Source organism: Haliotis asinina, chromosome 3 (assembly GCF_037392515.1).
Source record: "Haliotis asinina isolate JCU_RB_2024 chromosome 3, JCU_Hal_asi_v2, whole genome shotgun sequence".
Classification (NCBI taxonomy): Eukaryota; Metazoa; Mollusca; class Gastropoda; order Lepetellida; family Haliotidae; genus Haliotis; species Haliotis asinina.
In genome coordinates, this window is record NC_090282.1 from 86837747 (window position 1) to 86862207 (window position 24461).

At 41.9% G+C, this 24461-nt stretch overlaps 2 protein-coding genes across 3 annotated transcripts in view; both read left to right on the forward strand.

Moving 5' to 3' along the window:
- LOC137278680 (peptidyl-glycine alpha-amidating monooxygenase B-like) overlaps nucleotides 1-2798 on the forward strand; it is a 33872-nt gene extending 31074 nt beyond the window's left edge. The window contains exons 20-23 of the mRNA XM_067811185.1: nucleotides 30-145; nucleotides 379-505; nucleotides 1431-1661; nucleotides 2309-2798. Coding sequence (XP_067667286.1) covers nucleotides 30-145; nucleotides 379-505; nucleotides 1431-1661; nucleotides 2309-2487 — 653 coding nt within the window. The 3' untranslated portion in view covers nucleotides 2488-2798. The remainder of the gene's footprint in view (nucleotides 1-29; nucleotides 146-378; nucleotides 506-1430; nucleotides 1662-2308) is intronic.
- A 5824-nt stretch (nucleotides 2799-8622) lies between these two features.
- LOC137277174 (peptidyl-glycine alpha-amidating monooxygenase A-like) lies at nucleotides 8623-22366 on the forward strand. Of its 2 annotated transcripts, none has more exons than XM_067808848.1 (22): nucleotides 8623-8906; nucleotides 10342-10408; nucleotides 10599-10689; nucleotides 11425-11513; nucleotides 11806-11883; nucleotides 12437-12488; nucleotides 12998-13065; nucleotides 13572-13655; nucleotides 13822-13895; nucleotides 14057-14107; nucleotides 14337-14389; nucleotides 16563-16795; nucleotides 17473-17620; nucleotides 17774-17881; nucleotides 18139-18211; nucleotides 19068-19207; nucleotides 20048-20145; nucleotides 20705-20899; nucleotides 21283-21398; nucleotides 21579-21693; nucleotides 21844-21948; nucleotides 22222-22366. In XM_067808848.1, exons 1-22 carry the CDS (start codon nucleotides 8754-8756, stop codon nucleotides 22329-22331), a joined length of 2301 nt encoding a protein of 766 aa, XP_067664949.1. In that variant the 5' UTR covers nucleotides 8623-8753; the 3' UTR covers nucleotides 22332-22366. The 2 variants fall into 2 exon arrangements, with proteins under 2 accessions (XP_067664949.1, XP_067664948.1); XM_067808847.1 differs by having other exon boundaries at nucleotides 8749-8906; nucleotides 21847-21948.
- The last annotated feature ends 2095 nt before the right edge of the window (nucleotides 22367-24461 follow it).

A 24461-nucleotide genomic window follows, 5' to 3' on the forward strand; every position in this document is an offset into this window, starting at 1 on the left:
AGCAACTAAGCGATATTGTTCCCTTCCAGGAGGGATCCTGTTCGCTGTGAATGGACCCACCTATGATGACAAGCAGACCAAAGTCCAGGGGTTCACCATAGCCCTGAGCACAGGAGACCTGCTGCAGAAGTGGGACATACCTGATGTAAGCCTTGATCTCAGCTCAGTGACCTTCAGGCTTCTTATATTCAGATATTCCAATATGTAACAGTTGAACAAACCTAATGAGGAAGGATTTGTGGTAACAAAGAAGGATTTATGTAATTCTGACTAATTCCTTGACTCTGTTATAGCTACATAGACGTATATGCATCATTACAGTATGCAGCAATTATGAGGTGGAAATAGATGATGGCACTTAACAGAATTATTCTGCAGGGTCTTCGGAACCCCCATGATGTGACAGTGGATTCCACCAACCATGCTGTGTATGTGGGAGAACTCGATCCACACAAAGTGTGGCGTCTCAGTATGAATGTTCCCACGAAGACAGACACAGTGATTGGTAAGTACATCTAAACAGATATAATGTTCAGAAGGTTTGTTAGGTTAGGATTGTTAGAATTAGCATGCAGTGTTGTATCTGCATCCCCATACTCCATTATGTTAACAAAACTACTATTTCAGTCATTTGGGCATATTGACATATAGACTGTCATGACAGGTACTGTATTCTTCAACAAACAATCTCTGTGTTCTTCATAATGACCTGTATTCAGCCTATGCCAGAATTATAGACAGTGCACAGTCATTGAGTGTCCCATTGAGTGTCATTGAGTGTCAGTTCATCTACCTATTGATGCAGGTGAAGTTTGGCAGTTCCATGGTACAAGACCATGAAAGATTATGGCCACAGTGTGGGTGAAATAAGGGGCAGCCATTTTTCTTTTACTAACATTATCAACATGTCCAGAGTCTGTAGAACACAGCTTGACATCCGGTCCTCTCTATGGCTTCTTTCAGCCATCTTTGATTATGTCATTTGGAATTTGACTGATACTATCATGTTACACCTGTCTAACAATAGGTTTGCACCTGTATGTGTGTCTCAAAGTAATCTCACACCTGTCTGTGGGTCTCACAGCAGTTTGTCACATTGTTCACCCCAAGACTGGTTTTACTCCTGCCGCAAACAATTTTTCTCTTTTTCTTCTCAGGAGTAATATACCTGAGGCTCCTTTCGTGAAGCAACCTTAACTAAGGTTAACCTTAACTCCCATTCTTTACCATTGCACTAAGGTTACCTTAGTGACTCAGATCACTTTAATTCTCTGTGCAAGGAGGCCCAGAATGCAAGACTCTTGTCTCACTAAATAAAAAATACTAACATTTCAAGTTCATCTACTGACGTTTTGTACTCAACATTTTTGTTTATCTCCTATCATCAGTAGAGATCTGTTTTGCTAATTTAATGTCCCTGTTTATTATAGCTGTTCCTGATAAGAAAGGCTTTGTTGGGAAACCCAAGGACACAAGTGACACAACCGAGACACAGGTGCCACCTATTGCAGGCACAAGCAACAGTTCAGTGATGCAAGAGAAGAAGGACGTTCATGATAAAAAGTCTGACTACATGCCGTCTGTTATTATCGGCGTGTTGTTGATAGTTCCGGTGGTGTTGTTACTGGTAGTCACAGTCATCATCCGACTGCACCATTCAGGTAAGCCGGGGCTTGAAGGGACAAGAAATGTGTTACACCTAGATCAATTTCGAGAGAATAACTTCAACTGAAGTTGGTGGTATTGCTTTTATCTAGAGCATAATTTAACACATCTTTCAGTACACTCCTTCCACTTTGCTATATACACACCAAAACAATTGGCATAATCAGAACTTGTACACATATTCATTAAGAGTATTTTGCCATTGTGGGGAATATCGACAACTTTGTCTTCTTCTTGTCTCTGGAATTGGGACCAAAGATCTATTTCCCCAAACTCTTACTCATTCTACTTCAGTACTAACCTCACAAAGTCTTGGTACGGTTTGGTTTGTGGACTTGTCTTCTCATGGTACCAGTCTGTTGTCAGTCACAGTCTGCAATGTGTTTTTAAATGCAGTGTTTGAGATTGTGTGGTTTTCCTGATATTTTAGTGAGTTGCCCTAATGACACACAGCTTATGTTTGGAAGTTTTTGTTGGCGAATACTTTAATAGCAATGCCACATGTTGGAGTGCTGTAAACTTGACAAAGTGATCACAGCTGATAATCTTGATAGTTACAAGCAGCGAAGCTTCATACTAGTCCTACTTTTTATACTTTACGAATTAATTGTTAGAATTTTAATGAAGTCATTATTGTTTGCAGGTAAAATATCCTGTTTCTCAGGCAAGAAACAAAAAGTGTTTAGTCTCCAGAGTTTCCTGGGTAATTCTCACAAGGGCTTTGATCGACTGAGCACAGAAGAGAGTGACCATGAACTTGATCCACTTGATGACTCAGATCAGGAAGAGTATACTGCTCCCAGTAAGAAGCAGAGGGCGTGATTCTGCTCCTGTGTGATTGCCTCCTCTTACACAGAAAAACTATGCCTTCAATTATTAAGATACTTATTTTGGAGATAAACTGTGACTCAGTGTTTAAATTTGATCTTCTACTCAGATGTGATACCTATGGAGTGAAGATCCGTGGTCACCTCTAATTTTCAAATGTCTGTTCAGCCAATTAGACCCCTCCAAATTAGGTGTACAATGCCTGATTTACAGTGCTGATATTTTTAACTGAACTTTGTTTGATGTATTTAGTGTGGACATTTTGTACAGTCTGTGTTGGGGTCCATGGCTTTGTCATCCAAAAAGCTATCCATGGAAAGAATATCTGTGTTAATGGCTAGAAATTGCACATTTCTAGCTGACACTGAGCAGTCAAAGTGAGCTCAGGACTTAACTGACAGCCAGTGGAGGGATCATGAGATCTACACACATAGAGGTATCACAGAGAGTACAAGATCTGATTGTAATGAGAAGAAACTCAACCTTCACTTCAGGGAGAAGTCCATATATGCACAGTTCTTACTGGGATATTTTTTAAGTCTGCGTGTGGCTTCATCTAGAATTTCTAAGCTCCCTGATAAAAGCCCCTGTTACACCCAGGAAGTGCTGATTGGTTTGGACTCCAGTGGGTCAGGTGGCATCAGTTACAGTCAGGATCAGTTACAGTCAGCATTCACTGAAACAGATTGTGTTTGGATTATGACATGTGAAACACTTCTGTCACCTGACATTCATTTAGAAGCACTTCTGACCATGCACATTATATAGATATGTGAGAGGACAGGCCATCAAGTCGGTCAAGTCTTAGTTCAGGTTTTCAAAACATGTTTATTGATGTACCATCTTGCAGGAAGTTGCAGCCTCCAGTGTCACACGCACTCAGAGTTAGCCTTGTGGCACCAAGTTTTAGTGGTGTGCCAGAGTACTTAATGAGATATGGTTACTGCTTGTTACATCACAGGAACATGTGTAGTGTGGGGACTCAAGTGGCCATATTAACATGACAAACATGGTACTGGTGTGTCCACATTGTCGATAATCTCCAGGGCATATGCTCCAATATATCTCCACTAATACCCAGGATGCATCTAAGGCTTGGCGCGAAGAGGTAGAAGGAGTACTTGCAAATATACTTTGAAGGTTTCAGACACTATGTTTTTTCTTAAATCTGAGCCGCACAGCATTCAATCTGTCATGACTGTAGATGCCATGTTTGTGAAGACGGAGCTAGCAAAGGCAGGTAAAACAATTTACGGACAGTTCTGTAGGTACTTAGTGGAGATTTATCGGAAGGGTTATCCAGGATCAAGGATGACAGATTGTGAAATTACATGATAGTTGTATCTAAATGTTGCTGATGTAGATTTTCTTCAAGAGCCCCTCCCCCCAACATGTTCCCTGTTTAACAGTGGTTAGTCATGGACTGAGTGGTCACAATGAGATATTCTCTATGGGACACTACTCTATCTCTCCCTGTCAACCATGTTTACATGTTTATTCGTCTACATATATTTTCTTGAAACTCATTTGATATACAAGGTGACCGGTACATTATTAACTCTATTTTCCAGTCAGTTTATTTTTTTCATGAAACTTGTGTTTGGGACTTTTGGGTTTTTTTGGGTTTTTTTTAATTTTATGTTTGCAGCGTTCATCAGTATAGGTTTGCTGGTCTGTGGTTTATTTCCTTGCTTTCTACATTCCATGTTATATCAGCAACGAAGGGAAACATTCATGTAGACTTTGTACATATCAGTATGGATTGGCTGGATGTTGTTGAACAATGATGTTAAAGGATGCTGTTGTGTGATACAGAATGGTGATGAGGTAGAAGTTGATACAACAGCTGATAGGACAGTTACAACAGCTGATAGGACAGTTACAGCAGCTGATACGACAGTTGCAGCAGGTGATACGACAGTTACAGTTAGTGTACTGAGCATAATACAGTCCTTGATGCTAAGGTATGGTAAATTCTGGATTTTGTTTTTACTCCAAGCCATGTATCCTACACACTCATATGCACATTGCTTCGAGCTGTGTTGAGTTAATATCAGTGCTATCATTGCTTATGAAGAGTTTCATTGTTGTATAACATGGATCAACCACAGCATTTGTGTTGTAATACATACAGGAATGATCCATGTAGCTGCATTGTTTCAGTTGATGAGCCCTGTTGTTATGCCTGTACCGTTTGTCATTGTATGACAGTATTTAGTGTTTCACAAACAACACTTTGGAATGTACATATCTGCAGTGTCATCATTAGATACACGATGGCATGCATGCATCCTTCCATTTCCTACTGGTCACAGAATTTGTCTGTTAGAGAGGTAATCAGTGTACGTTATACACACTAGGTTTTATGTGTTTGCCTGTACGTGTTGTCATGTGTAAAGCATTAATTAGGTACCTATACAAGGTTTTGTTGAACAGCTCAGTGTGATAGTTTCAGCTGTACTGAAGGTTGTATGATAATGAGTGAAAACAAATATGACGTATCATATTTGTCGAAGATGTGAGACACTATGTTTATTTTGAAAGCCATCATGATGATGTTTGTTTTACTCCCACATTACTGCTCAGATTGTTCAAGGATGTAAACGTTACACCAGGCATAATGATCAGTAGCTTCACCATTCAGGTACATACTGTTTTGTTCATTGTTCACTATATCTGCCTGTTTTTATGCAATATTACCCAGTTAAATATGAATCCATTACAAAAGGTGTTTCTTGCCAAAATTTATATGTCGACTCTCCATACTTTTTGCCCTCTGGTGAAGTGTCAACATGGACTATATTTACTTAAGTCAAAGTGAATGATGTTAATGGCAGCTTCTTTGAAATCAAAGTGTGACAGTACAGAGAGTAGTTTGATGCATTTGCTGGACAACGTTCTTCATGAGTTGCTTCAACATCCTTGTTGATTTTAGTTAGTGGTTTATTTGTATTGTAGGTGAGTATGTGTTTTGTTTTTACGCTGTCTGTAGATATCTGTACACGGGGAGTGAACCCGAGTCTACCATGTGTGGGACCCTGTTGTATGTTACAGATATGGCTTTATCTACTGTTAGTAGAACGCATAATCCGTGATATATGATGTTTGGTATCCACATGAATGATTGTTATTACATGTGGTGAGTTCCAGTTTCTTCATTACGTGTTAAGTGTATTGACAGTTGGTTAGTTGCTCTGATGTGTCTTTACTCCAGGTTGACAAACCTACTGTAACAATTGCTAACAAGTGTAGCAGTAATTATGTCAAATATGTTGAAGAAAAAAATTCAACATTCTTTATCTGGTAATACAGTGAAAAAAACTGATGCACAAGATCTTTTATTAGTAGCAAACTGTTAGTGTAAACATTCCATTTTCTGTCAGTGAAAGGTTTATGTAATTTCATCATGTTGAACCAAATGCTTGGTTTTATGTATATTTTTGTTTATGAATGTCATGAAAGTTGTTTTTGAGCCAGCTGTGTAGTTTGGCAGGTTGTTGAGCTGTGTAGTTTGGCAGGTTGTTGAGCTGTGTAGTTTGGCAGGTTGTTGAGCTGTGGAGTTTAGCAGGTTGTTGAGCTGTGGAGTTTGGCAGGTTGTTGAGCTGTGTATATTATGATAGCATGTTCAGATATCCTATATCAACACTTGAGTTGTCTGCAACATATGCAAACACACAGTCATCTGCATATTGGTGGTTATGCCCTTTTGATGTGCATATCCACAGTCTTCAGTAGCAGGTGCAGACTGACGTCTGTTGTCACGCTGGGGATTAATTCATTCTGCAGCCTGTAAAGGGTAATGTTTACTTCCATGTGTTAATGAAGTACTTGCGATGTCACCCAACCTCAGTGTCTGCCTTGCTGACTGTTATACTGAGTGCCAGTACGCACATAGTTCTTCATTCATTACTTGACCAGCTGTGTCTAGTCAGCTTACCTTAGCATGTCAAAACATATGTAACTATACAATGCAGGTGCTGAGATTTCATTTCTGAACAAGTATATGTTAAAGAGGTAATCTACTTTGAATGTAGAAGGTTTTGCCAAATGTTAAAAACAACATCTTATATACAAGGTCTGTTCCTTTGAGGGAAAGGTAAGTTTTCTTTATTTTGTTTGGATTACTCAGAATGTGAAGACCATCAGCTTGTTGAAATGGCTTTACCTATCCTTCCTAGCCATGGCTGATTAGCCAGTCATAGGAAATACTGGGTATTCTATGGCATCTGTTGACTAGTGTACTTCATAGCATTACACAGCAAGCTGAGATCACCCATGACAGCTGAATAATGGCATTTGGTGTTCTTGGTTTGAAATAGGTAAAGTGTCCAGTGAGCAAGAAGCCATCTTGATGGTGAGATAACTACAAGCACAGGCTTGTGATTCTTCTCCTCTTGTTGTTTGAGAAATCGTGACTATCTTTAATGTATTGATATTGTATCAGTTTCTTAAAAATATTTTTTATGCCAAGAGGAGTCAGTGTTTTAGCGTTAAAGATATTTAATTGTTTACCAGTGTGATATATTATGTATACAACTTCTGTGTACAGTCTTAAGGAACAGTAGCCTGGTTGTATTATATAATATAGAAATCAAAATGTGCTGTTGTTTGTGAATATTAAAAAAAGATATTTTATTGTATGTTTTGTTTGTGTATATTGTATAAATATATGTCAAAATAAATTAATTTTATGAATATATACTCCACTCTTCTGATAATTTCACTTCAGTAGACCTATCTTATAGCAGTGAATTAATCTACTTTCAGGTCATGAAATCACTGTATATCTTCAGGGGCACTTGTTCACACTTACCCATTCAGTAATACCAAAGGGTCATTGATGTAAGGAAGACCCATGTACATGATAAATCCAGGCCATCATCATCCACGGTTCTCTTCTTCACAGCAAACAAACAGAAACCTTCCGTGTGGATCTTTGCTACAAGAATTACACATATGATGTGTCTGCAGTAAAACGAATGTTTAAAATGGTTCCAATCTGGATTAATTTTCAAACTGCTTATATAAACAAAGAATTGAAGGTAAATAAGTGTTCTTGCTTCGTAAAAGCGAGAAAAATACTATAAAAAGACCTAGAACTATACCCAAAATAACAAGTTAAGCGCCAGTCTATTTCAGAACTGAGGTGTGATGCTGTGGGATGTGATACTTTGGCTAAAATAATTGGGAATCCATATTTAGAGAAGGCTCATCTGGTAATTGGGGGATAGTTTAGTGATATCGTAATCACGTGTATTTCAAGTTAATGGAAATGTTAAAATATAGAGAATCTTGTGTCTACTGATATCAATTATATCAACACTCGTTGATAAAGTAACAAAAATCGGAGGCTTGCCGAGAATATATTACCTTTGTCAACGAGCGTTGATATAATTGATATCAGTAGACCCTAGGGTGAGATTCGAGTAATCATCCAAAACATCCAGAGGAGATATCTTTTGTGTGAGATTAGACGATAGATCTATCTCCTGGGAGTTCTCGCTTTGACAGTAGATTTTGCAGAATGGCCTGACAATGTTATGACGTCATGAACTGGATGACATCACGATGCACTTGCACTTCTAATCTAATGCCAGTGCTGTGTTCAAAGATGTACATTTTTCACTGGGAACTAATGAAAAAGATTTTGGATGATAGAATCTTACCCCCGTGTCTACTGATATCAATTATATCAACACGTCTAAAACACAGTACTGGCATTAGATTTGCAGTGCAGCAATGTCATAGCATTTGTGTAGTTACAGCTCCTAGGATCAAAGATATGACATTATTGATTGAGAAAGGTTAATGGCAAATATAACCACTGATCTGACCACTTTCCAAGGTATTGTGCATTCATGTGGCACCCTTCTTGAACTGATAGTATCCTGTCGTATTAGGCACCAACACCTACATTAAGTAAGGACTCTATCTGAACTAGCGCTCTATAAACCTAATGGCGATGTATTTCCAACATTAACTACAGGCATTCTTGTGCCATCTTGTGGAACTCCAGAGTTTCAATACTACTGACTACTTTATCTGCCGGTGCCTTTAATACGTGTACAGTGTTACGTATTTACGATGACTCGAGGCCAAGATGGAGTTTCTAGGGAGGCAAATTGAGCAATATGTCGTGTGCAGTAACTGGATATGAAGCACTGTCGAGCGACTCAGTACTTCCACCTGCTAAGTTCTTCCGCTCTGATACAACGCTTGTCTTGTGAGAGTTGTCTGCGCTAACTAGGGCAGCTCTCGTGATGGCGATGTATAGATGCTTGTTGTTTCTGACCATTATGGCACCAGGGATGACAATTTCGGGAGAAGGTACCGACACGACCACACCCAGACAAAGCTTGCCAGTGGATACCAGGGCGTATGATGTCAGGATGAAGGGAGCACACCCATCTACGGTAGGTTTGAAGTAAGATAATTGTTTGTGACAGTCACAGACAAACTATATCATCGATCTTACAAAATATTTTTAAATGATCTTTGAATATGAGATTGGATATCATATTGAGGAATACATAAAATTTGTCACCATTACCTGTTTATGGTCATGTACTGCACTACACAAAATTAATGTCATTTTTCATATTTGTTTTTCAGTTTAGGTTTCTGAAGATAGCATATACAGTATGTAATAACAATAGCATAAAGCTAAACAAGGGTAAAAACAAAAAAGCAAATATTCACATTTTCCCCAAATACAAGGCAAGAGGTTGTCCGGCAAGACTGCATTAACGACGTGCCATGGCGTTGTTTCTTTGTCTCAGTCCCTGACGTACATTACTTGCAATGCTAAAGCCACAAACGAAGCAAGTCTAGATTTCCTCAGGTTCAGGAATTCCTGTTCTCCCCAGAGCTTCAATTTAAATGGGTCTATTTGTTGCAGTCAAAATTATATATATTCAGAGACTAAGCTGTCTGCGCACATCCAGCGTCTGGAACCGGACACCCTCATTCTGACTCTGTTATCGGCAGTTAGCGACGGCCACTCTCGGGTCATGTTCTGTAATGGAGAACTAAGTCTCACACATTGAGGTTTATCTCGTCCATGCAGTCTGTGCCGTCACAAATATGTGGTTGGCCATCTCATTTGGTGTTCCGGTATTTGCACCAAGGTTAGAATTCCCAGATTTGCTCGATCCTGAAACTGTCAGTATCATCGTGCGTTAACATCAACAGTTAACTTTTCCATGAACCGCCCTTCAGTACTGAATTCACCATTCAGAATCCGATAGTGTTGAGTCCTCTGACTGAACCCTACAGTGTTGAGAGTAGAGACCAAATAACAGATCTATTAAATGGTCTCTACTGAGAGAATATAGTATTGATTCCCGACAGAATCCACGTACAGAGCTCTGCAGTGCTGAATCCCCCTGACAAAATTCTATATCGGAAATCCTCCTGACATTATCCTACAGTTTTGTCACGACACATTACGTCATGTCTTCGGTGTCGTTATTCAATGTGATCTTAGGTGACCGTAACTCCCATACCATAACATTGATGTACGGCTAGCATTAAGGTTGTTTTGTACGGCGTCACAAGGGTGCAGAGCATGTAGCGACGATTTGCGTGTTTCGAAAGTCTTTGTTTCCGATTCGTTAATTCGCCGTTAATTATCATATTGAATTACACTGATTGAAGACACATATTCCAACAACTGCCGTAGTTAATGCTATCTTTGTACAGTTACAGACTGCATTCAACTGTTAAATTAGTTGTAAAGTGGCCCACCATCCTGCTCCTTGGTGCGTCACCTCCAAGTCTGTGTCCTGTAGATGCAACATCGCCATCTACGGTGTACAGTCTTCACCTTTTCCTATCTGTCTGCTGCAGGCCGACGTCCACCTGTGCTCCAGCTACACCACACAGCAGTGGCTACTCGGGGAGACAGAATACATAGGTCAGCTCTATATTGAGGCACTTAAGTCATATGACAGTCATATCCTAGTTCACATATTACAAATGTATAATGTCTGTAACGTATAACGTAGTGTTTACTGTGATCATCTGTCAGTGTGATGATGCGAGTTCGGATCTTGGTTTCTTCACCGTTTGCACGACATGTACAAGAATGTTCTCGTGTGTTGCAGTGAAGTTTGAGGTTCTTGCCGACAACAGTTCAGCTCACCACATGACATTGTATGGCTGCGACGGAGAGCCAGCGAGGACCACTGATGTATGGTATGTTGTAGGACAGAATGCGTGTACCATGGACAGTTGGGGCATTTATCTTCCTTTTCTTCTGTTGTTTGATCTGTGAATTCATAAAGATAATCTCTTCACTCCACCCCACCCCCACAGAGAGAGAGAGAGAAAGAGACAGAGAGAGAGAGAGAGAACTACTCGGATTGTGTAGAATGCATCTCTGTTTATCTTGAATGACCACGTAGTCAAGTAGGTTCTGTCAAGGGCTTTGACAACATAATAGTTGGGTTGTGTATGTGCTATCAGCATGTTTATTTGCTTGTTCTTCAAAACTCATCATTTTATTGTTGAATCTCTCTGGATATGACACAAATAATGGGAAATTGCCCGTGCCTTTGTAAGAGGCGACGAACGGATTCGGGTGGTCAGGCTTGTTGACTTGGATGACACATGTCATCTTATATAACTGGATTTTCTGATCTAGATTTCGGGGTTAAACAACAGGCAAATCAAATGGGAGAGGTGAACCTTCAGTGCAGGTGTCTGCTGTGTCGGTATGACCTACCTGAGTTGTGTAAGTTGCTACCGTGTCGATATGACCTACCTATGTTATGTAAGTTGCTACTGTGTCAGTATGACCTACCTGAGTTGTGTAAGTTGATACTGTGTCGGTATGACCTACCTGAGTTGTAGAGGTTGCTACTGTGTCAGTATGACCTACCTGAGTTGTGTAAGTTGCTACTGTGTCAGTATGACCTATCTGTGTTGCAGGAAGTGTCCTGGTGTCTGTCAGCAGGGAGTATCAGAAGTGTTCCTGTTTACCTGGGCTCACGGTGTCCCATCTACATCTCTGCCAGATGGTACCCAGCTGCTTACACCTCACATAGCATTCCTTGTAGCTTAATATAACAAATAGCTACAGCACAGCACTCGGTTGACTATTTAGTTTAAGTTTCTTTTTACAGTGCACTTGATTGGTCGTAATGTATCATCAATATATTTCTTCACACTTACGTCAATACCTTAATACCCAGATTCCCAGACATTGTCACGAATTCATCCTCGTACCTGCACCCAGTCATCTCCTGTAGGTGTAAGTGAATTTGCATGCATATACACTTGTTTAATATGACGTAAATGCGTGTTTTACAGAGGTTGGCTTTAAAGTCGGGAGAGGATCCGAGATCCAAACTCTCGTGTTGCAGACTCACTACCAGCTTGCCTTTAACGGTAGGCCTTGCACTGACACAACTGTAATCAACTGATAATTTATCATATCTTGTACTATCTTTCTGAAAGTGACTGGAATAAAAAGAGCGTGACTAGCTACTTCAATGATACGCTGGTACCGGGATTAGCGATGTTTCAAACTGGTACCGGGGTTAGCGACGTTTCAAACTGAAACCTGGATTAGCGATATTTGAACCCGTGACCCGGATTAGCTATGTTTAAAGCTTTGACTGGGCTTAGCGATGTTTCAGACTGGTTCCGGGATTAGCGATGTTTCAAACTGGTACCGAGAAGTGTTGGACACATGGAGATGAGAACGGGACTATGCTCCCCTGTTTCATAGTGTGTCTGTTGTTATAGGGGACCAGCGTTATAACTATTTATCAGGCGAATGTTTATTTCCATGGTTTCAAGTCACAATGTGGGTGAAATATTGCCGAAGAAGCCTTTCCCCTACAAGCGAACATATAAACTCCCGTCCATCTAACAGATCATGGGCACTACATCACAGTAAAGTTTCTTCCCAGATGCTTAAAGTGTAATCTTATTTCAGAATCTGCACCCACAGACTTTTCCGGAATCCGCATCCATATAACATCGGAACGGTAAGGCCACGTCACCCGTCACAGTGCCTGTGTCAAAGTAGAATTGAATATTTGGCTTCTATGGAAACATATGCTTATCATTATCATTACTGATATTTACATTTTGTTTGTCTTTCGCAACTTGATCCCACGTTGTACAACCGTGTAATCATGCCAGGTTGCTTCCAACAAAACTACAGCTGTAGTCTTATATTGCTTGTTCTTCAACATATGGAAGAAATGAGCTACATCAAATACAAATGACAAGTCTTCATGGAATTACTAAACTGGTAGCCAATTCCAATCACGTTACACGTGAAAATAAAGATAGATAGGAAATCATTCACAGCTTCACAATAACCTCTCTAATGTTATACAAAAGGTTTGGAAACGATCCATACTGACTAACTGAATGTAGTTTGATAACTTGGTGATGTTGGTATGTATGTTCCAGTGGTATCCAGTCATAGTATATACATGTCATCAAACAGTTGTCTTCATTGTGACCTTTTCATTATGCACCTTTGCAGACAGAAATATGCAGCTGGGATATATTTATTGGAGAATATACGGTTTAGCATACCGCCGAATACAGCCAGTGAGTATGTAGGGTCACCCAATGCTTCAAGGCCATAATGTCACGTGGTAGCTTCAATTTCTAAACGGTTCTATCTCTATGAAAACACAACGTATTGTCTGTTTTGCAACACATTACCTGCACAAGCCTATCCACAAGCTTATCCCAAGACTATACTAGATACCCTATATCTGGTCATCAGAGGACCTCGATGACGGACTTTGTTCATGCTGTTAAACTCTGTTTTTCTAGTCCAGCTTTTATTATCTAGCAGTTTCTGCTGTTCCCAGGCGATATTACCAGAGTGAGTGAGTGACACTGTGTATCGGTCAGTGAGAAAAACAATAATGTTATGTGAACATCATACATTCAGTAATCATAGTATACGTTTGTTGTTTAAAGTCACACTCGACAATTTCCCAGCTAATGTCAGACAATCCAGCTACACGCTATCAAGCAAGACTCCTTCACGTGTATCTCGGGGCTGTCGATGCTGTTAAAGCTGAACCGGTTGTTCTACTCCACAGATGCGCATGTCGATGTGAGCTGTACATACCAGGAACCACAGCCACTGTACCCTTTCGCCTACAGAACCCACTCTCACAGTTTAGGTAGGTTGAAGATGAGGTAGGTGGCAGCGTTTATTCTATTCACATTGCCTCTGATGGCCTAAATAAAATTTGTCTACTCTCATGTAATGGTTGCATACTGGTCTTAGTAGTCACTGACATTAGAAGTAATATCAGTAGTTAGTGATTTGTACATATATGTTTGTAGGGAAGGTGATCACTGGCTACATGTTCAACCACACCTGGCTTGAGATCGGTAAAGGCAACCCACAGGGGCCTCAGGTAGGGCGTCCTGCCATTGTTGTGATGCCTTCACTATGGAGTGGTAGGGCCTATTCAGTGTGTTTTTGTATTGACTGTGACTATTCTTCTCGACAGAATTACTTGTGTCCTGTAATAGTCAGGACTGTTGCTCTGTTTAATAACTTCTCGTTATTTTTCAGATATTTTATCCTGTCCATGGCAGTTATATTGTTAGGTCTGGCGACGAACTGGTATAGTAAAACGTTTAATAAATTGATATAACGCTTACAAGAAGTGTATTTTATCAATGCAATTACATGTAACTTCCCGGAAGCTGCTTTTCTCGACATATTGTCAGCATTATTTGTCATTAATGGCAGAAAAGAGACAGTTTCATGTAATCTAGTTTATCATATCCACTCGCTGACACAAATGGCAATCGCCTGTTTACAATGGTCACCTGGTTAAACTACCCAACAGGTTGCCCGATGTACCTTCGACTCCAGAGGTCGCGACACTGTTGTAAACACTGGGTAAGTGTGAGTGTCGTCAACCTTCAGGGAATGAGCTGTGACACAGTTGTAAACACTGGGTAAGTGTGAGTGTCGTCAACCTTCAGGGAATGAGCTGTGACACAGTTGTAAACACTGGGTAAGTGTGAGTGTCGTCAACCTTCAGGGAATGAGCTGGGAAAATCCCAGCGGAATACGGACCGGATAGTTTCAGGGATATGTGACCCGGGTGTTGTAGATCTTGATGTCAACTATGCACGATTGTTACTGACTGCGGCATTTCACAACATTCACTCGTCTGCTGACTCCTGATGGTTGTGCCCGCCTTCACAAAGCACCGGGCAGGAAAGGCCGTAGTAGAGCTAACAGGAGACAATGGTTCGAACACCCGAGGGTGGTACTGGTGACACCCTTGTTGTCCAGGGGTTGATGTCTGACGCAGGAACTGACTACCTCCCATCTCTGTCTGTTGTTTGTATTGTGTAACCGTCCACGATATCGTATGATCTCCCATCTGTCTGTTGTTTGTATTGTGTAACCGTCCACCATATCGTATGATCTCCCATCTCTGTCTGTTTGTATTGTGTAATCGTCCACGATATCGTATGATCTCCCATCTCTTTCTGTTGTTTGTATTGTGTAACCGTCCATTACACTACGACTGCTTTGTTCTCGGGTGTAGTATAACCAACCAAAATATTGGTTATACTACGGGGACTACTTTCTTCTGTTTCGTCTGCTTCTTAAAGAGACACGGACAGTTCAAATTAACCTTAATTTCGGAAATTACAATTATGCAACCTTGACATTGACCGTACATACTAAAGACCCAGCGTCACACGTGGTCGTCGTGGACGTCGCCTTCGCACAGCCTTGATGACCCATTTACTTCCATTGCTCAGAATGTTGCTCACCAGCTCATCCTGTTGCTCGTCAACACTTTTATACTCCCCGATTGCATTGCTTAGAACTGTGCCCAATGGCCTGTGCGATCAACTGCTCATCCACCACGTTGTCTAGAGAAGAAAGAAAATACGGTTAGAAAATGTACGTTATCAACTACATATTAGCAGAAATATTGAAAGAATTAATTTCAACTTTATTTCGTATCGTACAAATCTAATAAATACTGTTGAAAATATTAGGACGAATTTTTCGCTACGCTTAAAATAACTGGATTACAGTGGTGATGGAGGTTGCTAGGGGCTCAGCAAATTTGTACATGAAAATATTAAAGATTAAAAACTTCCGCTAATATAGCGGTGGTGTCATCGCTTTTGAACATATCCTGCAGGATGGTCGCTTACACAATGTACATTGCTTCTGTATAAAACCCACCACCACCCCCACTAGCCATAAATGTATGAACGGTCCCTGTGGCTATTGTAGTACGGGGAAATGTTCCGGATAATTGTTGTCCATTATTATTAACATATTTCACATGTATTATTTACCTGGACATCTTTCGGGTTTGAGTGCAGTCTTCATAATCATTTTGTCATCTTCGCAGTCGTTAGAAGCGACAACATCGTCGCCATCTGATGAATATGCCAACGTGGTCGAATGCACACGAGTCACACGACTAATGTTGATGCTGACGCACGTGATAATTGTGCACGGGCGATAGGTTCGGCACGTGACTACGTGTCTGTGCCGTATTACCTCTGGTGTACCACCATGCAAAACACGAAACATAGCAGAAACTAAATCCCACACTGGCGCTGAATAACAAGGACACACTACATTATACACTGTTGTAATATGATGAGGACGAAACTCCTATACTTAGATTCTACTTTAAGTCAAAACAAAGAAATTCAGAGAAAACCTTGCGAGACATATTGTCATGTGTTTAATATAGATACTACGGTTCATTTAACACCCGCGCAAGCATTGTGACAAAAATGAGTACGTGTTAATATTAACTTTTATTGCTATTTTTCACCTTCACGGGGTGTTGTTTCTTCATTGTCGTAGTGTAAGTAAGTTATACGACTCGTATGTGCAGTTTAATCCAAGAACTGGTTGGTTGTACTACTCGCCACTCGTAGTATAACCAACCAGTTCGTGGATTAAACTGCTCATACGAGTCGTATAACCTATACTGATACCGTGTGAACTCTAATCTCTGTCTGTTGTTTGTGTCGAACAACAGTCCATGCTACCATTATCTCTCTCTGTTTTTGTGTTGAAGACGTAAAACATCGGAAGAGATGTGCAAGTTCTACATGATGTACTACACCAACTCCACTGTGGAGATGTCTCCGGGGCACTGTATGACGAACCAGCACCCTGAACGTCTGCAGAACCTACCTGGCGACGCCCCTCTGTCTCCAGCACCGCCAGTGGACGAGCTGACACACAAGGACAGTAACCAACAACAGCCATCCACGGAAACTGGGGCAGAGAAGAGCAAAGTGAAAACGGGTAGTTGTCAAATACATTGGAATAATGACCTCTATGATTTACGTGTGGGGTACAAGCCAACCTTCTGTAAGATACGAGGATATAGTATCGGATGGTTCATTTTGCAAACTAAGTTGACTGGTTCCCGATAGCCTGAGAGCTGTCGGTTTCAATCATGTGTTTGTGTGGTCCATATTCTTGTACAGCGACTAAGCCCTCGTGCAACCGGGATAGTGCTAACTGCTGCGTGTCCGAACAACAAGCAAACATTGGACCTTGAAGAGACTCTTGTGTCTAGCTGAAAGTGCAGTGAAGCGTATTGTGTATTACTGGTTCATACTCACCTTGGAGTTTTAACACAATCCGAGTTCAGTTAATTGCACATTGCTTGTTTGCTCATTTACGTTAAAATTGTATTTTCGAGCTGTGACATGGTTTTCCTCCTCTTGGAAACAAAGGTACCGTAGATAAACTGGACATGAACTAGTACATCATTTAGCAAGAATTGCAAGGCGTAAAAAGAACTTTTGAACAGTCTGTGTTTTTGACTTTCGTAATACACTTCGCTTATGTCTGCTGGTTTCCATTGACTTCTGAGGACTTATAAATACCCAAAGTCCGGACTAGTAGCGCCAGCTCTAGCGTGTTCAGAGATTCTGTTAAGAACGTTGCTGAGGTGGAGTTCGGCTTCATTCCAGTAACACCATTCGTTTCCCCTCATCCCTTGGTGCTTGATTCTTCCTGGCCATCACACAATCTGATCTTGGGGCATGTAGTGGGCGTAGCCACAGACAGGAACGGCAACGTATACATCTTCCACAGGGGATCAAGGACGTGGACAGCAAGGTGAGTCACTACACCACAACTCAAGTCAACTTTGTGAACATTCTTTGCGGATGATTGGTCTACAGATCGAGGAGTGAAATCACTGAACTATTTGGTCCATCACTGATTACCATTCATAAATAAAGTATGTTGATTGCAAACATATCATTGCAGAACGTTTGATAGAGACAACAGAATGCTGTCCCCCACGCCAATACCAGAGGACGTCATCTTGGTTCTAAACAGACAAGGGACGCTGCTGAGAAAGTTTGGCAGAAACCAGTGAGCATTGTACTGTCTGATGTACGATGAATTACGTGAGTCATACACAGGGCCCTTCTTCGTCCGCCGGGAACACGGTCTTGAGTTTCCGTCACTCTTCCCCAACACTGTAGTTAGTTAGGAAAACAATTTGAATCCAGATCCAGAGTACATGGATTTAATACAGGCATGCAGCCATTATGGTAACGGGGGCGTTAAAGGATTTGTCCTTTCTTTTATGTTATGGCATACTTTGAATACGTTGTTATATTTGTCAGGTTCTACCTGCCTCACGGTATCGAGGTGGACTCCCGGGGTAACATCTGGGTCACTGACACAGGACTGCACCAGGTGCGTCACTATGACCTTACGTTGTCCTCAGTAGTGTCCCTCCTGGAGCCTCTCCTTCTCACTGGAACTACCGCCAGTGCCGTGATACTCTATACTGGTCAGCTTAGCACATTGATGAATTGTTAATTACTGCCTAAGAGTATGGCGAGATTACTTTTATCTAGACTCACTTTAGTCCGTGCCCATTTAGCTAATAACAACACGGGTACAATAATGCCAAGTGTCTCCTCTGATGGTACCACCCAGATGTTCCTTGTAAATGGTATGGTGTAATGCCTGGTCTAGCGACACGAGTGATCCAGGCCCCATCTTATTATGGCCACGTGATTCAGAGTCCCTCAGTGGAGTTATAACTTCACTGTTGTAGACATCGTATTGGCTCCACCCATGTCTGCTACGACTGTACTTCTTACTGAATGTGGCACTCATCGTATTGGCTCCACCCATGTCTGCTACGACTGTACTTGGTACGGAATGTGCCACTCATCGTATTGGGTCAGTGACATGACAGACAGGATGTCCACACAAACTCAGATACATTGGCGACGCACATCATTCCAGTCTTGCCATGTGCTCTTTAAGTTTGATTCAGACACGCATGAGTGTCAAATCAAGTGTGGAAGTTTTCATGACGTGTTTGATATGATACATAGTGCAGCATAATGTGCAGCACTTCAGAGGACAGATGCGACCACTGTTCTGTCTTGAGTGGTGTTTCATCAACTTTGGTCAGTCATTGAACGGGTGACCTTACTGCGATTGTTCTGTAACCGGGGTTATGAATAAGTTCCATCAGCAGTTCTAAAACTTAGGTTGTTCATGTCCCCTGTTGATTTTAGTGTGCTGTGACCCCTAGGTGATGAGGATACCCCCGGGCGGCACCCTGCCCGACATGGTTCTGGGGGAGCGACTAGTGCCGGGCAATGACACGGGACACTTCTGTCAGCCTGCGGACGTCGCTGTTCTGCAGTCTGGGGACTTCTACGTGGCTGACGGGTCAGTGGCATGAAGACCGCAGGAAAAACGCATGCGTATACTCAAATTCTCTGTTATCGAGGATCGAGAATACATGGGGAAAACGAAATCGCCACGTCACGCATCGACTGTTTACATATGCAAATTACGTAAAATAATCATCACCTCTGTCAAAGTGATTTATTTCAGCAGAATGTCACGACAAATCGTAGGTATAGTAAAGTATTCATCTGAAACATTTTGAAACTAACTTGACCTATTCTGTCATTGTATCATGCTCGAATCATGGGTAATCCTGCTGACGACTGTCAGGTCATCTGCATATATCAGCCCTACAACGCTTTTGTTATTGTTGCCGTGTATCCACAATGAATAGAAGTTTCAATTGTTTTCGTTTACATTACTGACACTAACAACATTTCTATATATGCTTTTTGTTAATGTTAAAAGTATCAAGTTTCGTTACGTGTGGTAAGTAAATGTTTGATGGTGTCATATACTTGTGTCGCGTGTCATAGTAAGATATTAAACACCAGTCATCTGAAAATATATATAAAATACTAAATGCCAGTTGGTGTTCATTAACTACCTCGATATTAAAGGGTTTCGTGTTATATAGCTCTAGTTTTGTTTAAAAGAACCATTACCCTACACCTAAACACATAGCATAAAGTATGCAGTTATTAATGAGCTTTCTCCAAGATATCTCGCAGATTTGATAATCCTCACAAGATGAAACGTCATTTCATAATGCCGGTACTGTTCACAGTGAAAGCATCTGTTGATCCACAAGTCCAGCTGAATCAATGGTACTCAATGCAAAAAAAAGGAAGAGTTTCTAACAGATCAGCTTTGTTTCAGGTTTTGTAATGGTCGTATTGTGAAGTATTCCAGCAATGGCACCTTCATGACCCAGTGGGGCCGCCCGGCCGACAGTGACGATGGCGGAAGGTGTTGCTGTGAGTTCATTTACTGACACAGATAGACAGACAGACAGACAGACAGACTCACAGATAAACATAACGGTACCCACACAGACAGATGGAGATACAAGTAATATTACTATACGTCTTCATCATCATAACTTTGTCGATCTGTTCTGAGGAGGTTGCCTCTGTAAGGCTCAACTGGATGATGAGTGTTAACTGAAATATTGATCAATAGTTACTTTGATCATCAGCTTTGTATCTGTGTTGGTGTTTCACGGAAGTGGCATCTATATAGAAATTTCTCACACAGTGTTCGTCATAGCCGTGATATAACTGAAATAGGATGAGCATTCTTCCGATTAACTTCGAGCTGTTTGACTGTCATTTCAAAATCTCAATCAGAATCTATGATAGAAAGATTGTGTACAAGAATTGAATCCATGTCATGCTGGTGTCGTCAAGACCAGTCAGCAAACGAACTTAACGCAGTCTGAGTCTGTTGTGGGATGACAGTCTCTTTTGTCTAATCAGACTCTGCACACTGGTTGTTGCCAGTTGGTGATGGGGATATATCAATATTGTGTTGTAGGTGACCAGGAGTCGCCGGGAATATTCAACATTGTGCCAAGTATCACCGTGGCAGAGGACAGGGGACTGGTCTGTGCCGCCGACTGCATGCACGGCCGAATACAGTGCTTTCAGCTGGATGGGAGTTTCCGCTTCATCGTCAGCAGTAAACAGATGGGACCATATGTGTTGGCCACGGAATATTGTCCTCTCCATGGTGGGCATTAGTCAGAACTGTCCCCTAAACCACACGTTAACTCAGATGTATCTATCTGTGCAACACGTCTAACGGGGGCTGGAAGCCAAGCCAAGTGTTGGTTACAGTCGTTTCATTAAGAACTGAAATGTTCAGTTTAGAGATTAAGCATTTAGCCGTGAAGTGTTTAAGGGCTAAGAAAATAGTGAAATAGTTTATTAGTTGCCAGTATCTCCAAGATAGGCGTAAACATTACTGAAATCTACGATAGTGTCTGGTTGCACATCGGATTTTAAAGTGACCACGGACCGAGGGTGCAGGCAACTTAAAAAGTATGACTGATATTTAGAGACTGCCATCTAAGAAGTTTTAAACTATCATTGATATTGTGTTAATCGTTGTAGGTGGCATCCTGTTTGTCGTGAATGGCCATGACCCACATAAGAAAGAACCGGCAGTCTATGGCGTCACCGTTGCCATAGATACAGGAGAAGTGGTGCAGCAATGGGATACCTTTGATGTAAGCAGCAAACACCCCACCCCTCACCCACCCTTCACCGCTGCCTCACCCAACCGCACCCCCGTTGACAGTCGACAGTAACTCGATGTTACAGTAGACACCATGTTGTTAGATGTTACACAGGATCTACTAAGCCCTCACGATGTTATAGTTGACGCAATGTTGTCACATGTTACACAGGGTTTACAGAGCCCCCACGATGTTACAGTCGACTCCACGGACCACGACCTGTATGTGGGAGAACTCAGCCCGGCGAAAGTGTGGCGTCTCAGTATGAATACTCGTGAAGAAACAGGTACCCTCATTTCTCACATTTTTTGTGGATCATTCAGCTTTTACTCGGATTTTATCATGACATTCCCGTTTACACGTTCCTATAAAGCTCATATCAAAAGAACACTGCACGCGGTTACCTGATGCTAAAGGGTTGTTTTTCACGATACAGCAGCAAAGGGTAATCACGTGACACTTATCGTCGTTGCGGTGCTGATAACGTTGCCAGTCGTCAGTGTCATCATTGGGCTCGCTATCAGCAGCTTCATTGATTCAGGTAAAACATTGACATATTGCAAACATGTACTACCCATTGATGACTGTTCCTTTTGATAAGGTGATGATCTGACGGAATGATATGATTCGTGCATGTCATCGCATTGCACTGACAAGATTGATGTTTTTGAACTCAGTTACTGGATTGCCTCAATTATTTACATTGACGATAATGTCTTTACTGAAATGTTTCGATCATTCATATTTAGGTTCAGTATTCAGTTTGTTGTTTCCAATCCTCTTCAGTCATTTGGGCTTGTTTATATATCTTCAGGTCGTTTGCCCTGTTCCTGGTGCAGGAAGTCTTTCAGTGTTGTCAAGTCGCACCAAGGGTTCACACTGTTGGAGAGTGAAGATGATGAGTTCTGTGCATGTGACGAATAAAAGGCCTTACTTTGAAATAAACACACAGTAATCCACAGTATATTATGTTATTTGAAAAACTTATAAACGTCTCACGCAGGCCCACCCATGTCTGCCACTACTTGGTACTGAATGTGGCACTCATCGTATTGGCTCCACCCATGTCTGCTACGACTGTACTTCCTACTAAATGTGGCACTCATTGTATTGGCTCCACCCGTGTCTGCTACGACTGTACTTGTTACTGAATGTGGCACTCATCGTATTGGCTCCACCCATGTCTACTACGACTGTACTTGTTACTGAATGTGCCACTCATCGTATTGGCTCCACCCATGTCTACTACGACTATACTTGTTACTGAATGTGGCACTCATCGTATTGGCTCCACCCATGTCTGCTACGACTGTACTTCTTACTGAATGTGGCACTCATCGTATTGGCTCCACCCATGTCTGCTACGACTGCACTTGGTACGGAATGTGCCACTCATCGTATTGGCTCCACCCATGTCTGCTACGACTGTACTTCTTACTGAATGTGCCACTCATCGTATTGGCTCCACCCATGTCTGCTACGACTGTACCTGTTACTGAATGTGGCACTCATCGTATTGGCTCCACCCATGTCTGCTACGACTGTACTTCTTACTGAATGTGCCACTCATCGTATTGGCTCCACCCATGTCTGCTACGACTGTACTTGTTACTGAATGTGGCACTCATCGAATTGACTCCACCCATGTCTGCTACGACTGTACTTGGTACTCAATGTGGCACTCATCGTATTGGCTCCACCCATGTCTGCTACGACTGCACTTGTTTCTAAAAGTGGCACTCATCGTATTGGCTCCACCCATGTCTGCTACGACTGTACTTGGTACTGAATGTGGCACTCATCGTATTGGCTCCACCCATGTCTGCTACGACTGTACTTGGTACTGAATGTGGCACTCATCGTATTGGCTCCACCCATGTCTGCTACGACTGTACTTGGTACTGAATGTGGCACTCATCGTATTGGCTCCACCCATGTCTGCTACGACTGTACTTGGTACTCAATGTGGCACTCATCGTATTGGCTCCACCCATGTCTGCCACGACTGTACTTGGTACTGAATGTGCCACTCATCGTATTGGCTCCACCCATGTCTACTACGACTGTACTTGGTACTGAATGTGCCACTCATCGTATTGGCTCCACCCATGTCTGCTACGACTGTACTTGTTACTGAATGTGGCACTCATCGTATTGGCTCCACCCATGTCTGCTGCGACTGTACTTGGTACTGAAAGTGGCACTCATCGTATTGGCTCCACCCATGTCTGCTACGACTGTTCTTGGTACTGAATGTGGCACTCATCGCTTTGGCTCCACCCATGTCTGCTACGACTGTACTTGGTACTGAATGTGGCACTCATCGTATTGACTCCACCCATGTCTGCTACGACTGTACTTGGTACTAAATGTGGCACTCATCGTCTTGGGTCCACCCATGTCTACTACGACTGTACTTGTTACTGAATGTGGCACTCATCGTATTGGCTCCACCCATGTCTGCTACGACTGTACTTGTTACTGAATGTGCCACTCATCGTATTGGCTCCACCTATGTCTGCTACGACTGTACTTGTTACTGAATGTGGCACTCATCGTATTGGCTCCACCCATGTCTGCTACGACTGTACTTGGTACGGAATGTGCCACTCATCGTATTGGCTCCACCCATGTCTGCTACGACTGTACTTCTTACTGAATGTGCCACTCATCGTATTGGCTCCACCCATGTCTGCTACGACTGTACCTGTTACTGAATGTGGCACTCATCGTATTGGCTCCACCCATGTCTGCTACGACTGTACTTCTTACTGAATGTGCCACTCATCGTATTGGCTCCACCCATGTCTGCTACGACTGTACTTGTTACTGAATGTGGCACTCATCGAATTGACTCCACCCATGTCTGCTACGACTGTACTTGGTACTCAATGTGGCACTCATCGTATTGGCTCCACCCATGTCTGCTACGACTGCACTTGTTTCTAAAAGTGGCACTCATCGTATTGGCTCCACCCATGTCTGCTACGACTGTACTTGTTACTGAATGTGCCGCTCATCGTACTGTCTCCACCCATGTCTGCTACGACTGTA